This window comes from Balaenoptera physalus (assembly GCF_965194825.1).
Source record: "Balaenoptera physalus genome assembly, chromosome: Y".
Lineage (NCBI taxonomy): Eukaryota > Metazoa > Chordata > Mammalia > Artiodactyla > Balaenopteridae > Balaenoptera > Balaenoptera physalus.
The window spans coordinates 7169890-7185309 of NC_138904.1; the positions used below are offsets into that span (position 1 = coordinate 7169890).

The 15420-nt window shown below is 52.0% G+C and overlaps 1 protein-coding gene across 4 annotated transcripts in view; it reads left to right on the forward strand.

Annotated features, from left to right (window-relative positions):
• LOC309653426 (protein Shroom2-like) overlaps positions 1–15420 on the forward strand; it is a 138228-nt gene that overhangs the window by 118387 nt on the left and 4421 nt on the right. For 3 of the 4 annotated variants that reach the window (XM_082448058.1, XM_082448056.1, XM_082448057.1), the window contains exons 6-8: positions 3191–3838; positions 8592–9110; positions 10193–10364. In XM_082448058.1, coding sequence (XP_082304184.1) covers positions 3191–3838; positions 8592–9110; positions 10193–10364 — 1339 coding nt within the window. Of the gene's footprint in view, positions 1–3190; positions 3839–8591; positions 9111–10192; positions 10365–10667; positions 11019–15420 lie in introns of those variants that run through there. The other variant, XM_082448059.1, reaches the window with a different exon arrangement.

Sequence of the window (15420 nt, forward strand, 5' to 3'; positions counted from 1 at the left end):
TATTGAAGAGGCTGTCTTTTCTCCACTGTATATGCTTGCCTCCTTTATCAAAGATAAGGTGACCATATGTGTGTGGGTTTATCTCTGGGCTTTCTATCCTGTTCCATTGATCTATATTTCTGTTTTTGTGCCAGTACCAAACTGTCTTGATTACTGAAGCTTTGTAATATAGTCTGAAGTCAGGGAGCCTGATTCCCCCAGCTCCATTTTTTGTTCTCAAGATTGCTTTGGCTATTCGGGGTCTTTTGTGTCTCCATACAAATTGTGAAATTTTTTGTTCTAGTTCTGTGAAAAATGCCAGTGGTAGTTTGATAGGGATTGCATTGAATCTGTAGATTGCTTTGGGTAATAGAGTCATTTTCACAATGTTGATTCTTCCAATCCAGGAACATGGTATATCTCTCCATCTCTTTGTATCATCTTTAATTTCTTTCATCAGTGTCTTATAATTTTCTGCATACAGGTCTTTTGTCTCCTTAGGTAGGTTTATTCCTAGATATTTTATTCTTTTTGTTGCAATGGTAAACGGGAGTGTTTTCTTAATTTCACTTTCAGATTTTTCGTCATTAGTGTATAGAAATGCAAGAGATTTCTGTGCATTAATTTTGTATCCTGCTACTTTACCAAATTCATTGATTAGCTCTAGGAGTTTTCTGGTAGCATCTTTAGGATTCTCTATGTATAGTATCATGTCATCTGGCAGGCGGATTCTTAACCACTGCGCCACCAGGGAAGTCCCTAGAGCTCTTTTTAAATTAACATATTAAATATGAACCCAGATGGCCAAAGTCGCTTAGATTTTAGCAATAAATTGTAGCTGATTCAATTCTCCGTTTTAATGAGGTGGTGGCTATTTATTAAATAATAGGTACCAGGTGCTTTTGTGTGCGTCTGTGGATGCTAGAGTTCAAGAGTTTTATAGTAAGAAAAAAACGTTCAAGTGTTCCTCAACTCTTTGAAGTGAAAGACTGGGGAGGCGTTCATGAATTGTCATGAATTAGGTTTTACTGTCTTTAGAGGCAGTGTGGCTTCAATGGAAGGGAGGCGCGAGGTTTGCGTTTCCACGGCAGGCCAGGTGAAGTCGTGGGCGACAGGGCCTCTGAGCTGTGAGTCATACTTCTCCCGCTGTTGTCCACTTGATGACATCTAAATGCCATTCTGTCTGTTGTAACCTGACAGCTGCTGTGTATTGTTCTCTAAACCTTCCATTGCATTGTTTGGGTTATTTTGATAACTTCTAGTTTAATGTTGTCCACGAAAATAATCAATCAACAATCTATAACAGGAATAGAAAAGAGGTTTATCTGAGCCAAACTGAGGACTACAGCCCAGAGAAGCCTGCTTCCCAGATTACTCTGAGGAACTGCTGCCAAGAAGCATGGTGTTCGGCACAGCTTTATGTCTTGTCAAAACAAAGAACGTTAAACAAGTCAGGAATACATTGCTTCAGAGTTTCAAAACAGACCAGCACGTACCCAGCGAGTCAGCGTGGCCTTGGCACCTGGGAAGGGAGTCTTAGCACTGAAGGAGCGCCAGCATTGGCGTTCCAGGAACGGAGGCATTTAATCTTTATTTTTAACATGGACATTCTTTACTTGTGGTCAGTGAGCCCTTTTCTTTAATAACTAATGCAAATGTACAGTGTATGTTTGCTAGGCCACAAACAGGCTGTTTAAGTTAGCATAGAATTCAAGTTAACTCATGTATAAGCCGGAATGACTTCCCCAGACCTCAATAAGTTAGCATTTCTTTTATCAATGTGTGCCTAATACAGATTAAAAAAATAAAAATAAACAACACCTAACTTCCCCGAGCTGGGTTAATATTGTCTTAATTTGGAAGCAGAGAACAAACCTGCCCCCTTTTGGGGTCCCAGCATGTCTGGCTCTCTTCTGTCCTCTTCCAGATGCTGAGCCCTTCCAGCTGCTGTCTCTGGGCTTGAGGTAGTGCCAGTGGGGAGTGTGGCCCCAGCTGGCTGATGGGGGAAGGGAGGGGAGTTGGGGGTGGTCCATGGTCTACTCTCGACCAGCCATTGAACCTGGAAGGGACCTTTCTCCTGAGGACATAGCAAGAGAGACGTGCAACGAGCAGTTGAGTCTGAGTGCAGCTGCCTGGATGGGGTTGGGACATCTGTAATGCCCAGGCCTGGTATCATGTCCCGGGAGGACACACCTCCAGGGCCCCAAGGGGTTGCCGGGGTGTGTGGGGAGGAGGTCTTCTATCCCATTTGTTAGGCAGTAGGTTACATCTCTTACTGGCACTTGTGCTCTATCTGCCGGGTCTCTGATTGCTGCCCTCCTTAGGGTCTCCTTTAACAGCTCTGAGTGTGTCTTAACGGAGAACAGCTCTGCCTATGAATGGAAGGGTCAATCAGAGGCTCATTTTATTATTCAGTCAGGTCGGAAGGAAGTGTGTCAGCGAAAGCAGCAAAGGCACGGCCGGCTGATTTGTTGAGAGTTTGATGGTTACTATAACGCCCACGAGCTCCAGCTTCGGCACAGCTAGCTATACGTGCATGTGAAGCATGCCTGCATGTGTTTTTCAGGGGTGTGTGTGTGTGTGTTTGCGCGCGCGCACGGGCATGCGCGCATATAAGTACATTTCAGGGAAAGATAGAAATGGATACGGATGTGGAAATGGATGAGTATGGAAAGATCAGTGTCTCACTGCAGCTTCCAAAAGAAACAGTCTTTGTTTTTCTTATATTTAATAATAGACTACTGATTTTAAAGTTTTTGTCAATTTATTTGCTGCCCGTCTTAGAAAGTTCTGTTCCTTTGTATATGGCAATTTCCCGAAATAAGCCACATGAAAATATTGTTGCAACATGAAGGAAATACTTCTGAATATCACAGTTGGAGGATTTCTACACACATTGTTTTTTTAAACGTTTGTGTGAATTATACTTTGCCCCCAAATTGCAGTCTCTGTGTATATGTATGTGTGTGTCTGTAATGTGTGTACCTCCTGTCCTGTGGTATGACATGCCAGTGTACCGGCTAATGTCCAGTGTGTGTGTGGCGTTGATGCCTTGTGTTAGGAATTGCGGCGCGGACAGGCGCAGGCAAACACATGTGGATTTAATTCCTTAACATGACTGAAGGAGGTTATGGAGACGTGGGTGTAGTCCTGTTTGGGGAGAAGATGTGAATTGGAACCGTTGGCTCATTTTTCTTCCTTCCTCCCCTAGACAGGCAGATGCCCAGTGTGCAGAAGACAGTCCAGGAGCGCCGCGGGACCCCCAGCAGCCATCCCAGGTCTCTGAACCACCTGGCGCCCAGGAAGCTCCCGAGGTGCCCGCGGAGGGCCGTGGCCGGGCGGGGACCCTTCCTTGCGATTACAGATACCCGGAGGAGCGCGCGCCCGCGGACCGGCCTGCCGCCCCGCACGCCCGGGGGCAAGACCCCTGGCCCCTGAGCGCCGCCCCGCTCTCCCGGAGGCCTGCCCCGCAGAGGCCGCCGCCGCCCAGGCGTGAGCCCAGGCCCTTGGGGGGCGCACCTGCGGCTGCTCACCTGGGCGCGCCCGGCAGGCCCCGCCCCCTGGCCCCGGAGGTGTGCTCGGACCGCCCGGCCCTCGCCCGCAGCAGCCCCGGCGCGTCGGCGGAGAAGCTGAGCGCCGCCTGGCCCGCGGCAGATGGCCCACGGGCCGCGGGGGAGCCGGCCGGGCAGCATGTAGACGAGCGCGCAGCCTGGCCCCGGCGGGAGGCGCCGCTCCCTTGCAAGTTCCGGCCCCTGCAGACCTCCGCCATGGAGACCTCGCGCTCCCCGTCGCCTCAGTTCGCGCCCCAGAAGCTGACGGACAAACCCCCGCTGCTCATCCAGGATGATAATTCCACCAGGTACTGTCTCTGGACGGCGGCGGCCTGAGGCCTTCTTCCCCTTTCCCGGCTCCCTTCCACCGTGGGAGGCTTTCAGTGCTCCTTTCCTGGGTGGTGAACCACTGCCGCCTTGCTCCCGCCCCCCATCCTGGATTTTAAGTTGGTCCTGGGGACTGACATGGGGGAGAACCCACCACTCCAGTGGTCAGCTGGATTTTTAACTTGCTGGGGGCTTTCCTGCCCCACAGGGGGTGGGGGGGTGGTAAAGGAGGGAGTAGACCGTCCCCTGTCCTGTTCTTCCAAGCCCAGCAGGTTGATACCTGCATTACCTACAGGCTTCTGCACACCGGGGCTGGTTTTCCCAGCTGAGTTCTGTTTGTAATCAGAATCAAGTTTAACCTAAGCATGAGACCTTCAAGCAAAATTGGTGTTTTTCATAATGTCCAGTGTTTCCACATTCCATTTTTTCTAGTTCTTTATTTATTTATTTTTATTTTTGGCTGTGTTGGGTCTTCGTTTCTGTGCAAGGGCTTTCTCCAGTTGTGGCAAGTGGGGGCCACTCTTCATCGCGGTGCACGGGCCTCTCACTGTCGCGGCCTCTCTTGTTGCGGAGCACAGGCTCCAGACGCGCAGGCTCAGTAGTTGTGGCTCACGGGCCCAGTTACTCCGCGGCATGTGGGATCTTCCCAGACCAGGGCTCGAACCCGTGTCCCCTGCATTGGCAGGCAGATTCTCAACCACTGCGCCACCAGGGAAGCCCTCTAGTTCTTTTTATATGAAAAGGCTGAGGTGGTAATATATCTATTATTAAAGCAGAGGAAAACTTGATCACGTTCCGTGGTGCTGTTCTCAGAATTATCGGCATGGAATTGTCTGTTGTGCGCATTGAGGCATTGGTGAATGCTGTCAGGCAGAGACCAGTCAAGAACTGAGAAATAGAAGGGGGGGGATTTTCTTCTCCTTCTCTAGAGCATTGGTTCTCAGCCGGGGTCGGCGGGGTGGCGGAGGGGGGGGGCATTTCGGCCCCCAGGGGGACACTGGGCAGTGTCTGCAGACGTTCTGGGCGTCTCAGCTGCTGGGCGTGGGGCTCGCTCCTCGGCTCCTGGCATCTAGTGGGTGGAGGCCAGGGGTGCCGCTCAGTACCCTGCAGTGCCCAGCACGGCCCCCTAGCAAAGAATTCGCTGGCCCTGCACGTCAGTACCGTCTGATACAGTAGCTACCAGTCCCACGTGGCCATAGCGATGTAAGTTAATGAGCATGAAATAAAACCCGTTGCTCAGCTGCACCCTCTGGGGCTAGTGGCTGCCACCCTGGACAGCCCAGATTATGGCTGTTTTCATCATCATGGAAAGTTCTGTTGGATCTCCCCGCTGTAAAGTCTTGAACTTTTTTTTTTTTTATTTATTTTTTTTACCCTTAAGATAACTTGGCAGAGAGGAAATAGTACTGATAGCGTCCTGGGTCTCCATGCGTGGCATGGCAAATGCAGCTGCACCTGCAGGCCGGCACTGCTCTGCGTCGTTCAGAATGCAGGTGTCACTTAGAGATCCTTTCTGTTGGCAACGTTGTTCGGCTCTGAAAGGGAGGAGAAGCGATGAAGTGGTGTGTGTGGTTGGTGGAGCGTGTTGGTACCGTTGTAGGTAAGGCGACCGGGCCCCTCGGTTCTCGGGAGCTGGTTTGGGCACAGTGGGCTCCACGGCTTTGCGGAGAAACAGGGCCACGTGCTTGTGCAGTGCGCATGACGTCTGTAGACTTTAGGAGGTGGGTAGCGGTTTTCATTTTTTCTTGCCCCAAGCGAGTGTGGGTTTTCTCACCCTGTCTTTTCTGTGAGAGGGGTTTCAAGAAGCAGTGGCAGTACTTGTTGACGATACTGAGTGCGGGTGTCTTCAGGCATCTGCTCTGTTCCCATCCAATGTGTCAATTGAGACAACAAAGGTTGTCTCGTCCCTTGCTGTGCAAGCCCCCATAGAGCGCCCGATTCCGGTCAGTGTGCAGAGCTAACTCGGTGTGTGTCCTCTCAGGGAGCACAGTGCAGCAGATGGTAGCATGTCACCCACGAAGTTCCTACCAAGGAGGTGGCTCATGATGTACTGAGTTCGATGTCCCCAGCCCCAGAGCGGGTGTTCCCGGTTAGCGTGGGCCTGAGAGAGTAGAATCCCGCCGGCGCTCCACACGAGTGCTGGCCGCCTCCATACCCACCGCCAGCCACCAACGGGCAGCGAGTGCAGCACACCGGCCGGGGCCTCCCAAGCTGCCTGGTGTTCGGGCACAGCTCAGAGACTCTCTTCTTGTCCGCACGTCTGCTGACTGATTTCTTGAGCACTACCCGCCCACCTCATCTCCCTCTGCGTTCCTCTCTCCCCCCTTCCAGTTACCTCTGCTGGGGAACCAGCCAGGGTGCAGAGCAGCTCCTGTGTCCCTGAGACACACCTTCCCGAATTCAGCAGGCGGGTCCAGAGCCCTCCCGTGTGCCAGGCCGCGGCAGGGATGCAGAGAGGAAGGAAGTGCAGCCTTCCCACCCTGTGGGGAATTTCAGAGTACTCATTCACTCCGAATAAAAATGCATCAACTCCTGTCCTAAAGCCAGGAAGCTTACTTTTAAAATCTTTGAAAATTTTGAGGGTTTTGTTGGTTTACAACAAAATGGAGACAATGCCCAGCAGCACGGGCCAGTGAAAGTTAGAGATTTGATTGCTCCCAGAAGTGTTCCCAGGAGATCTCCTGGAGCCGGTTTCTGGGTTTGGGAGTGTGTGTGAGCATGGAGCTGGGGGGCTGCTTCGGGGTCGTTCGGACAGTCTCGCGATCACCTCGGGCATCTCGTGGTTTGAGAATCTCCTTGTGGGTGTTGTGGTTTATCAGACCCAGGGCGGCATGTGGGCTGAGGGCTCCCTCGGGCCTGGGTGTGTGAGCAGAGCGGGTTGGAGTGTTTGCTGTTGGAGGCTGGGCCCCTGTGGGCAGCGGGCGGCCCAGCTGCACGGAGCCCGCACTCGGGGAGGAGCCGCCCCACGGAGAGGGGGCCAGGCCCGGCACACCCCGCATCCTCCGTCCCTCCTGGTCCTGCTTCTCATGAGGAACGGGTGCGGTCTGGCTGCGGTAAGGTCTTGTCCACTGTGTTTTGTCTTCATTTTGAGGTAGAAGTTCATCAGACTTCCTAAATGTGAAAGTCTGCCGAGGTTTCAAGAGGAGAGATCAGTTGTGCTTAGAAATGACCAGGAAGAGATGCTTTGTTGGAAAGTATAGGACAACCTGCGGAGGATTTGTTTTTGTTTTTACCTCATGTCTCCCTTCGCTGGAAATCAAGTTTCCCCACGAATCGGGGGGGGGGGGGGGAGATGCAAATACACGCTGACTTTTAGTCCCTAACAGGTATTGAGGGTTTCTAAGCATGGAATGCAAGGAATGGAATGAAGAGAGGGGTTCTTGTTTGTGTGTTCTTGCTTCGATAAGATGCCAGAATTTTCCTTCTGAAGTTTAGCATGTCTGAGCAGTATTATCCACAGAGTGACAGCCTTTTGAAATTTATTCACTAAGAAGGCATGACGGACTATATATGACCACCTGGATTAATAAACACCTCTGCTCTCAATGGTTTCTGCTGGAGGAGAGAAGAAAATAAGAGTATTTCATTGTAGCCTGCATGCCCCGCCCTTGGGAACAAGGAAAGAACCGTAATGTGTTGCGTTATGCCCCTTGTGCACCATAAAATTACGTCCGTTCGGATCATAGAAGTGGTTTTAGGCTGAGTTGGGAACAAGTCGGGGTTTTGGTTGTATGATTTTGGCTTGTTTTTTGCCTTCCCTCCCGGCTCCCAGCAGATGGCTCTCTTTCTCCAGTTTGTCCTTTAAGGGTGTTTGAAATGGATTTGTGCCCCAGTGGCCCTGGTCCGAGGGACCCCCCGGCGCCAGCCGGCTCTCGGGTGGTCCCTGGCGAAGCCCCGTTGCCTCGACCAGGCCGTTCCTTTCCGTTTTCGCTTCCCTGGGGGCGCTCCAGGTGCCTCTCCCGCTCCTTTCACCGACAAACTTTTTTTTTTTTTTTTTTAAAAAGGACGCCTGCATGAGTCATTTAAGGTAACACAGGAGCAGCGTGTCCCGTGTTTGCTGCTGGATTCTTACCTCTCTGGTGTGAAATGCCGTGTGGAGGGCAGCTAGAAGTGTGGGGCAGTGGCAGGCAGGTGGGGTGAGACCCAGGGCGCACGGGGTCCAAGGACGCTTCCGACCGGGACCGGGACCGGGCGGCGCTCAGCATGCGCTCAGAACACAGCTGCTTTCCAAAGGAGTCCTCCGGCCACCCCGAGGGCCACGCAGGCGCCCAGCTTTGAGAGACGCTGGCTGAGGCACTGATGCTGCTTCTGTGAAATACGCCTGTCTGTTGCAGGGCTCCCTTACAAAAGAAAATCTCACTGAGCAGGCTTGTTACCGTTTGCTCTGCCATTGACCTAGAAACAAATGAACATAGCACTGCCCTTCTATCTGTCAGTAAGCCCACGGATGTGCCTTCAGGCGTGCAGGTGACTGCTGGAAAATGGAAAGACACCTAGACGCCCAGGAGGCTTAGGAGATCAAGTTAGGGGTGGCAGGCACTCCTCAACCTGGTCTCCCCATCCTGGGACGTGTGACCATGAAGGCTTCTCCCCTGGGGCCGCTGCAGGCCTTTGAGTCAGGCTTCCCCAGCTGTAAGGGGATGCGGAAACCAGCCGATTTCTCATCCAATTTCTAATTCTGGTCTGTGCCTGGGCGTACAGTGTGTCTTTAGCAGACGGCCCTTCTCTTTGCAGAATCGAGCGGGTGATAGACAACAACACCACGGTGAAGATGGTGCCCATCAAGATCGTGCACTCGGAGAGCCAGCCCGAGAAGGAGAGCCGCCAGGGCCTGGCCTGCGTCCCGGAGCCACCTGTGCTGCCCAGCGGGCTCGAGCGGGACCAAATCAAGACGCTTAGCAGGTCCGAGCAGTCCTACTCCCGCTTCTGCCTGTACAGCCGCCAGGGCGCCGAGCCTCAGCCCCCTGGCGCCCCAGGGCCCACGGCCAAGGACAGCCGGGCCTCCCCGCCCACGCTCAGTTACGTGAAGGCCAAAGAGAGGACTGCCGAAGACCTCAAGTCGGAGGAGCTGGCCCGCGAGATCGCGGGCAAGGATAAGTCCCTGGCGGATATCCTGGACCCCAGTGTGAAGATCAGAACCACCATGGACCTTATGGAGGGCATCTTCCCCAAAGACGAGCACCTCTTGGAAGAAGCTCAGCAGCGGAGGAAGCTGCTCCCCAAAATCCCCTCTCCCAGAACCATGGAGGAGAAGTGAGTAGACGCTGCCCTGGGTTCTGCCCCCTGGCTGTGTGTGGTTCTGCCCAGTGCCTCTTAGGCTTACAAGGGTGAGGGAGTGTATCTGTTTGTCTGTTTTCATGACTGCTCTTTGGGGACAGATTTCCATAAGTGCTTAGCGCTTTGGGGCTTTTTTGTCACCCTCCCGAAGTTAAAAGCCCATTCTGGGGGTGATGACGTCAGGTCCTGGCAAAGATGTGAAAATACACGTTGCCGGTGATGCCCACGGGGCTTTTTCTCCTAAGGCAGTGGTTCTCAGCCGGAGGCTGTTGTCTCCCGCCACGGGACGGTTGGCAATGTCGGCATACACTTTCGGTTGTCACCACTGGGAGAGGTGCCCCCGGCATCTAGTGGGTGGAGACCAGGGACGCTGCTCGCTGTTCTACAGTGCACGGGACGGCCCCCATCAAGAATGGCCCGGCCCCAAATGTCACTAGTACTGAAGTTGAGAAACTTGTCACAAGAGGAGTGAAAGTTGAGACTACTTAGGATATGTGTTTATGAAAGAGGCTTTCTGTTGTGACTTATTTAACTGAGGGAGTGAATTGGCTGTAGTAGGTTTTGTAAAGAGCGCTTTCCAGCCCCTGTTCTTTTGTCACCTGCCCACAAAGGTGAATCTGCTTACATCTCTCCTGTTGCTGTACATGGTCTCTGTAAGCATCGTTGATTGACAGTAGGCGGGAGTACCAGTGCTGGGCAGACAGGAAGTCAGGCAAGAGGCAGCAAATGTGGCTGCTGGTAGAAAGGTGCCCGGTGAACTTGGGGCCTGTGGCCACGCCTACAGGTAGCGGCAGACATCTCCCCACAGACCTCAGGCTCCCGGCGGATACCATCTGCACTCTCCTACCTCCGGGGAGGGGCTTTGAGTACCATTTGGCAGGGTGTTTTAGTTCTGACCTCACAACCTACTCTTTCCCCACTTTTGCCGTCTCATCCCTCTAGCTGGTGCCTTTTCGTTAGCACCACCGTTTGCCGGTCCCGGCCCAGGCGGTGGGACTCACGGGCACGTCTGTGTGTACGATCAGAGCTAACGGGTGTTCTGGCGTTTTGTTACCCAGGAAGGAGGAGCCGAGTGTGCCGGCGGCCGTGTCCCTGGCCACCACCTCCACCTACTACAGCACGTCGGCCCCCAAGGCGGAGCTGCTGATTAAGATGAAGGACCTGCGGGGGCAGCAGGAGCCCGAAGAGGATGCAGGGAGTGACCCGGACCACGACCTGTCGGTGAAGAAGGTAGGGAAGCTGGAATTCCAAATGAGCACGCGCTGGCTGGCGGGCAGGCAGGGGGGCGGCGCGCGGCTCCACCCCGACCCTGGGCCCCGCGCCGAGGGCCATTTGTGTTGGGCTTCGATGTGGGACGCTGACATTTGGGCCTGTGTATTAAGCCCTTTGTGGGGGAGTCTTCTGTTCTAAACTTGGGCCTCTCTGCCAGGGTCTCTTTGCCATGTCTTTGTAATGAGATCCAGTGTCAAATTAGCTAGGTGGCCACCAGTCTCTCTCATTTTAAGGTCAACTGATATGTCTCTTCTACCGCAGTTAAATCCAGAGGACTTAACTGTATGACTTTCCGCAAGGGACATGTCCTCTTTGACTATCAGTTTCAAATATCTGTAATCCGATGATGTTAAATTCAACAGTGTATTGTGAAGTGCGTTGTTAACCAAAAAGCATCATTTGTTCAACTCCAAAAACTCACCCAGGCACTTGGGGGTACAGCAGTAGACAAAACAGACTAGAGTCCTTATTTCCCTGAAGGCACTTGTGTGCTCACAGAAGAGATGGACAGCCAACATAAAAAACAAATATAAAAAAACAAACAGGGCCCCGTGGGCCAAACCCTGCCCCCCACCTGCTTTTGTAAATAAAGTTTTATTGCAACACGGCCACATTCATTCATTTACGTATGGTCTCTGGTAGCTTTCACGCTACACCAGCAGTGTTGAGTAGTTGCAACAGTGGCTGTGTGGCCCCTTAAGTCTAAAATATTTACTGTTTGGCCGTTCATAGAAAAAGTTTGCCAGCCCTTAATGTAATAGGTCGGGTGGTCAGAAAACTAAAACAGCGTGAAGGAATAGAGAGAGGTAAAGGAGTAGGATTGTAGAGAAGGCTCTGGTGAGCTGACGATGAACAGAGGCCTGGAGTGATGTGAGGGAATGTCTGGTTGATCTGGGGAGGGGCGGGGGGAGTGGGGTTTGGGCAGCAAGTGCAAAGGCCCTGGGGTGGGAGTTTTGTGACACGTTGGGGAAGCAGCAGAGGCCAATGGCTGGAGCTGTGTGGACAAGGAAGGGGGAGGATTAGAGAGGAGGTCAGAGGTGAAATAGCGTGTAACCATGAGGTCATGGTAGGGACAAAATTATTGCTATCAGCGCCAATGTCTTCACTCCTGTAGGAGCTTCAAATCTTCATGGCATGTCAGCGGGCCAGACTTGTGACATCTAGGTGTGATTACCTGTTTTTTATAGGAAGGACTTAGCATAAAGGGAGAAAGGAATTGCCCAAGGCAGTTAGTTTCAGAGGATAGCATGTGCTGTTTATTCCAGGGGCTTTGAGCATGCATAGTCAGCACCAGGAGAAGAAAAGGAGGGAACCAGCATTTGGTAAATTTTTCCATACACTTAGCATCTTGGAAGGGGCTTTCATAAAAAATACTGATTTATTATTTTTTTTGACAAGACCCTTGCAAAGGATAATGTTTAATACCTCCTCGTATTGTTAGTTGTTAAAAAATGCCATTGATTGGTCTCAAATATGATAGACAAACCCATTCCAGAAGAAATACCCTGACCCTTGTGTAAAAGAAAATGACTTTCAATTTAGGAAGTGATAGCCTTTTTTTAATTCAAAAAGGAAATGAAAAATAAAAGAGTTTTGGTCCTGGGATTTTAGAGGCCCTGTGTCTGGCACAGGGTACCATTTGCTTTCTTCTGGTTGTGTTTTCCACGTTCTTAAAAATAATGAATTAAAAAAGAAAGTGTTATTCTCATAAACCTAGAAAAAATATCCAGTTTGGACAGTTTTAATTCCGTTCCCACCCTAGATGCAAAGAACTTATGTTCTTTACAGTATGCCTTTGTTTCTCGTGATGTACTGAATTTGGGAAGCAGCAGCAGCCTTGGTACCGCTCCCTTCATCTGCCTGGTGCCTCTTCCGATTTCTTTGGGGGCACGAGATGCCGGGCACTGCCTCCCCGTAGATGGTGGCTTTGGGATTGAGATGAGTCACTGTGAGCTTGCCCCCTGCCCACCACCCCACCAGGATTAAATTCGTAAGCCAACTGACGTTTTTAGTTCAATAAGCGCATGTCAGGCAATTTCACCCCAAGCAGGAAGTGCTTTAAATGGCAGTTCTCTGTGGTGTTACTGACCCAGTAGTCCTGCTTTTCTGCTTGATTTGGCCTACCGGCTGCGCTGCCTCTGCTCCCTTTCCAGTGCCCTCATATCTCCGGTGTCACGCGCTTACAAAGTGTGCAGGGGACGAGGAGAAGGGAGGGCCGTGCAGGTGCGCTTGGGAGGACTTGATGGCTCACTTGATGATAGGAAGACAGCAAGACCCCTGAAGCCCCATGCACCAGACATTCCCAGGGGGACCTCGGCTGTCGTGATCAGAGTCACTGGTGGTCACAGAGCCCAAGTGCCACAGCAGGTGATCCTCTATTTTAGGAGAAGGCAGGACAGAGGCAAGAGAACAGAAGCCCCTGCGCAGGGAGGTGGTAAGGGAGTCCCGGGGCCAGTGGAATTATTAACCTAGGAGGGCTACGTACGTGGTGATCCCTGGGGCAGCTCAGGCAGACTCTGCTCAGAAACGGCCCTGGTCGAGTGATGGAGATGCTTCAGGAGAACCAAAGACAGCTGATGGGTTGAGTCTGGAACCTCTGAGGGTTAGGGCTTTTCCCTGGAACCAAGAGGTGGGTGCGAGGCCCAGAGAGAAAAGACCTTGTTTCCCCCATGGTACGGGACAAAAGCAGGGCGTCTGGGGCTGAAACGGGGGCCCATCCCAACAGAGGGGAGAGGCAGCAGTGCACCTGCTGAGACTGGGGGCCAGCTTCAGCCGTGACAGACTCTAACCCGAGGCCTCCCGGAACTCCACGTGCCGTCCACAGGCAGACAGGCTTGCCGCCGGTGCCCTCAGTACTGCCGATAGCCACTGATTTGTGTGCTACCCTGGGCCAGGCCTCATTCCAACTCTCTCAAAGCCTATGTCTCTACTTCATATAATGGCCCTTTAAGGAAGACGGGAAAGTGTTTCTAATAAACATCTATGCAAGACATAGAAAGGAATTTGGACTCCTTCCGGAGTGCCCAGTGTCAGGTTAGCCCAGCTGATACTGTAGGTGTTGAAGGCACCTCTTCATGCATCAGCATGAAATCTTCATTACGGTAACTGCTGAAGAAGGATGAAACTGGAAAGTTACCAGTAGCACTGGCTAGGGCTCCTCATCCATCCACAGTCGTCAAAATCACTTGAATCGTTCATTCACGTTAGGAGTGGCGCCAGGCAAGAACTGGGAAAGTCCTCCATTCCCGCAGTGTATTGTGTGCTTTTCCCTCAAGTAATGAATATCTAAAATACGGCCACCTTGGGACTTCCCTGGAGGTCCAGCGGTTGGGACTCTGTGCTTCCACTGCAGGGGGTTTGGGGAACTAGGATCCCATGTGCCGTGTGTGCGGCCAAAAAAATAAATAAATACAAATAAAACAGGGCCACCTTCTCAGCTGTGGGATGTGGGATTCGAACTTGACTTAAACCATCTCTCAGATGGGTAGGTAAATAGACACACAGAGACAGAAGTGTGAACACACACACAGACTCACAGTCTGAGAGAAAACATCAAAGAAATCTAGACAGGGTTTTCAATTACCAAGGGAAGAAAATGTCTTGACATCCTGAGCTGGAAAAGCCAAAAGCAATTTATAAATTCCATGTGGTCTTTCTTAGGAGAAAAACCATGATTAATCAGGAGGGTGGCGGTCCTTTAAAACTGCTTACCATTGTAATCTGCCGGATCTCCAGACATAGTGATAAGCCCAAGGCAGGTTGAACCAAGCAGAGGCAGTGCCCTGACTACAGCTCATGCCTTTCTAATTTGTGGCCTTGTTTTGGTACATAAACGCCGGATGGAGACCCTCTTTCGAAGCATCGTGCTGAGACACAGATAACCCGTATGAGGCATACGAAGTGTAGGGTGCCTTCAGTGCTTCGGTGGGTCTCCCGAGGTGGTTTGATTTTTTTTTTTTCTCCTGCCCAAATAGTCCCTGGGTTGGGGCAGTGTCTAGCCAACAGCAGTGGTGAACTCGGAGCAGCTTCTCGTGCACACTTGCAGTCTTGCTGGTAGCGGCTGTGGACAGGCGCTGACCGCATGCCAAGCAGCGGGCTGAGCATCCGGGGATTTCACCCATCTTCACGTCAGCCCTGGAGGTCGGGGCAACTGCTCCCTGCTCAGCTCTGGACACCATCCTGGAGGGTTTCACGAGACTGAGGCTTCTCTCTGCTGAGCCCGGCGGACTCCGTCTGGGGTCAGAGTTTGGAAACTGCCCCAGGAGTGAGGGGTGGACGGCACGGACCATTTTCACGGGTCCGTTGTACACAAAATAGTGTTGCTGACTATTGAGCAACAGACCGAGCTTCAAAATCCTAATCAGACTTAACATTCCAACTAATTGTTTAATCCTCATTTTGGTGCGGGCAGCGGAGCACTGCTTCCGTTTTCATCACTCCAGCCTCGGGCCAGCACAGGGATGCGTTGGCCTCTTAAACCCCACGTAACCTGCCGTGTCCGTCGACACAAGGTTGGCGGAGTCGTGCAGGGCGGGTGGCAGCAGGGTTCCGAAAAGGACAACGGGTGACTTTGCTCCTCACCGTTGGCCCTTCACCGTTCACTGTGTCAGGGCAGGCCACCTGTTGCATCCGCCATGGGTGGGTTTAACAGCAGCAGGACATCCGTAGTCATGGGAAAAGGGTTTTTCTGGGGAAGGCTTACCTGCTGGACTCCTTTTGAGCTGTCGTTTTAATTTTTCTCAAATGTGATGACCAAGGAGACAGATAATCTGCTTTGTCTGCCCCTCAACTCGGACCATATGGTGCCGCTTCACTTCAGGATGGTGACCGATTAAAAGGTCTTGTACATGTCATTTTTGCTCTCTAAAAATCCATCATTTAAAGAGCTGGCAGGAGGGGCGAACGGGGAGCTCGTATTGAATGGTCAGAGTTTCCGTCTCAGAGGATGGAGAGGATGTGGAGATGGGTGGTTGTGCTAGCTGCACAGCGCCGTGCGTGTGCTTAATGCCACAAC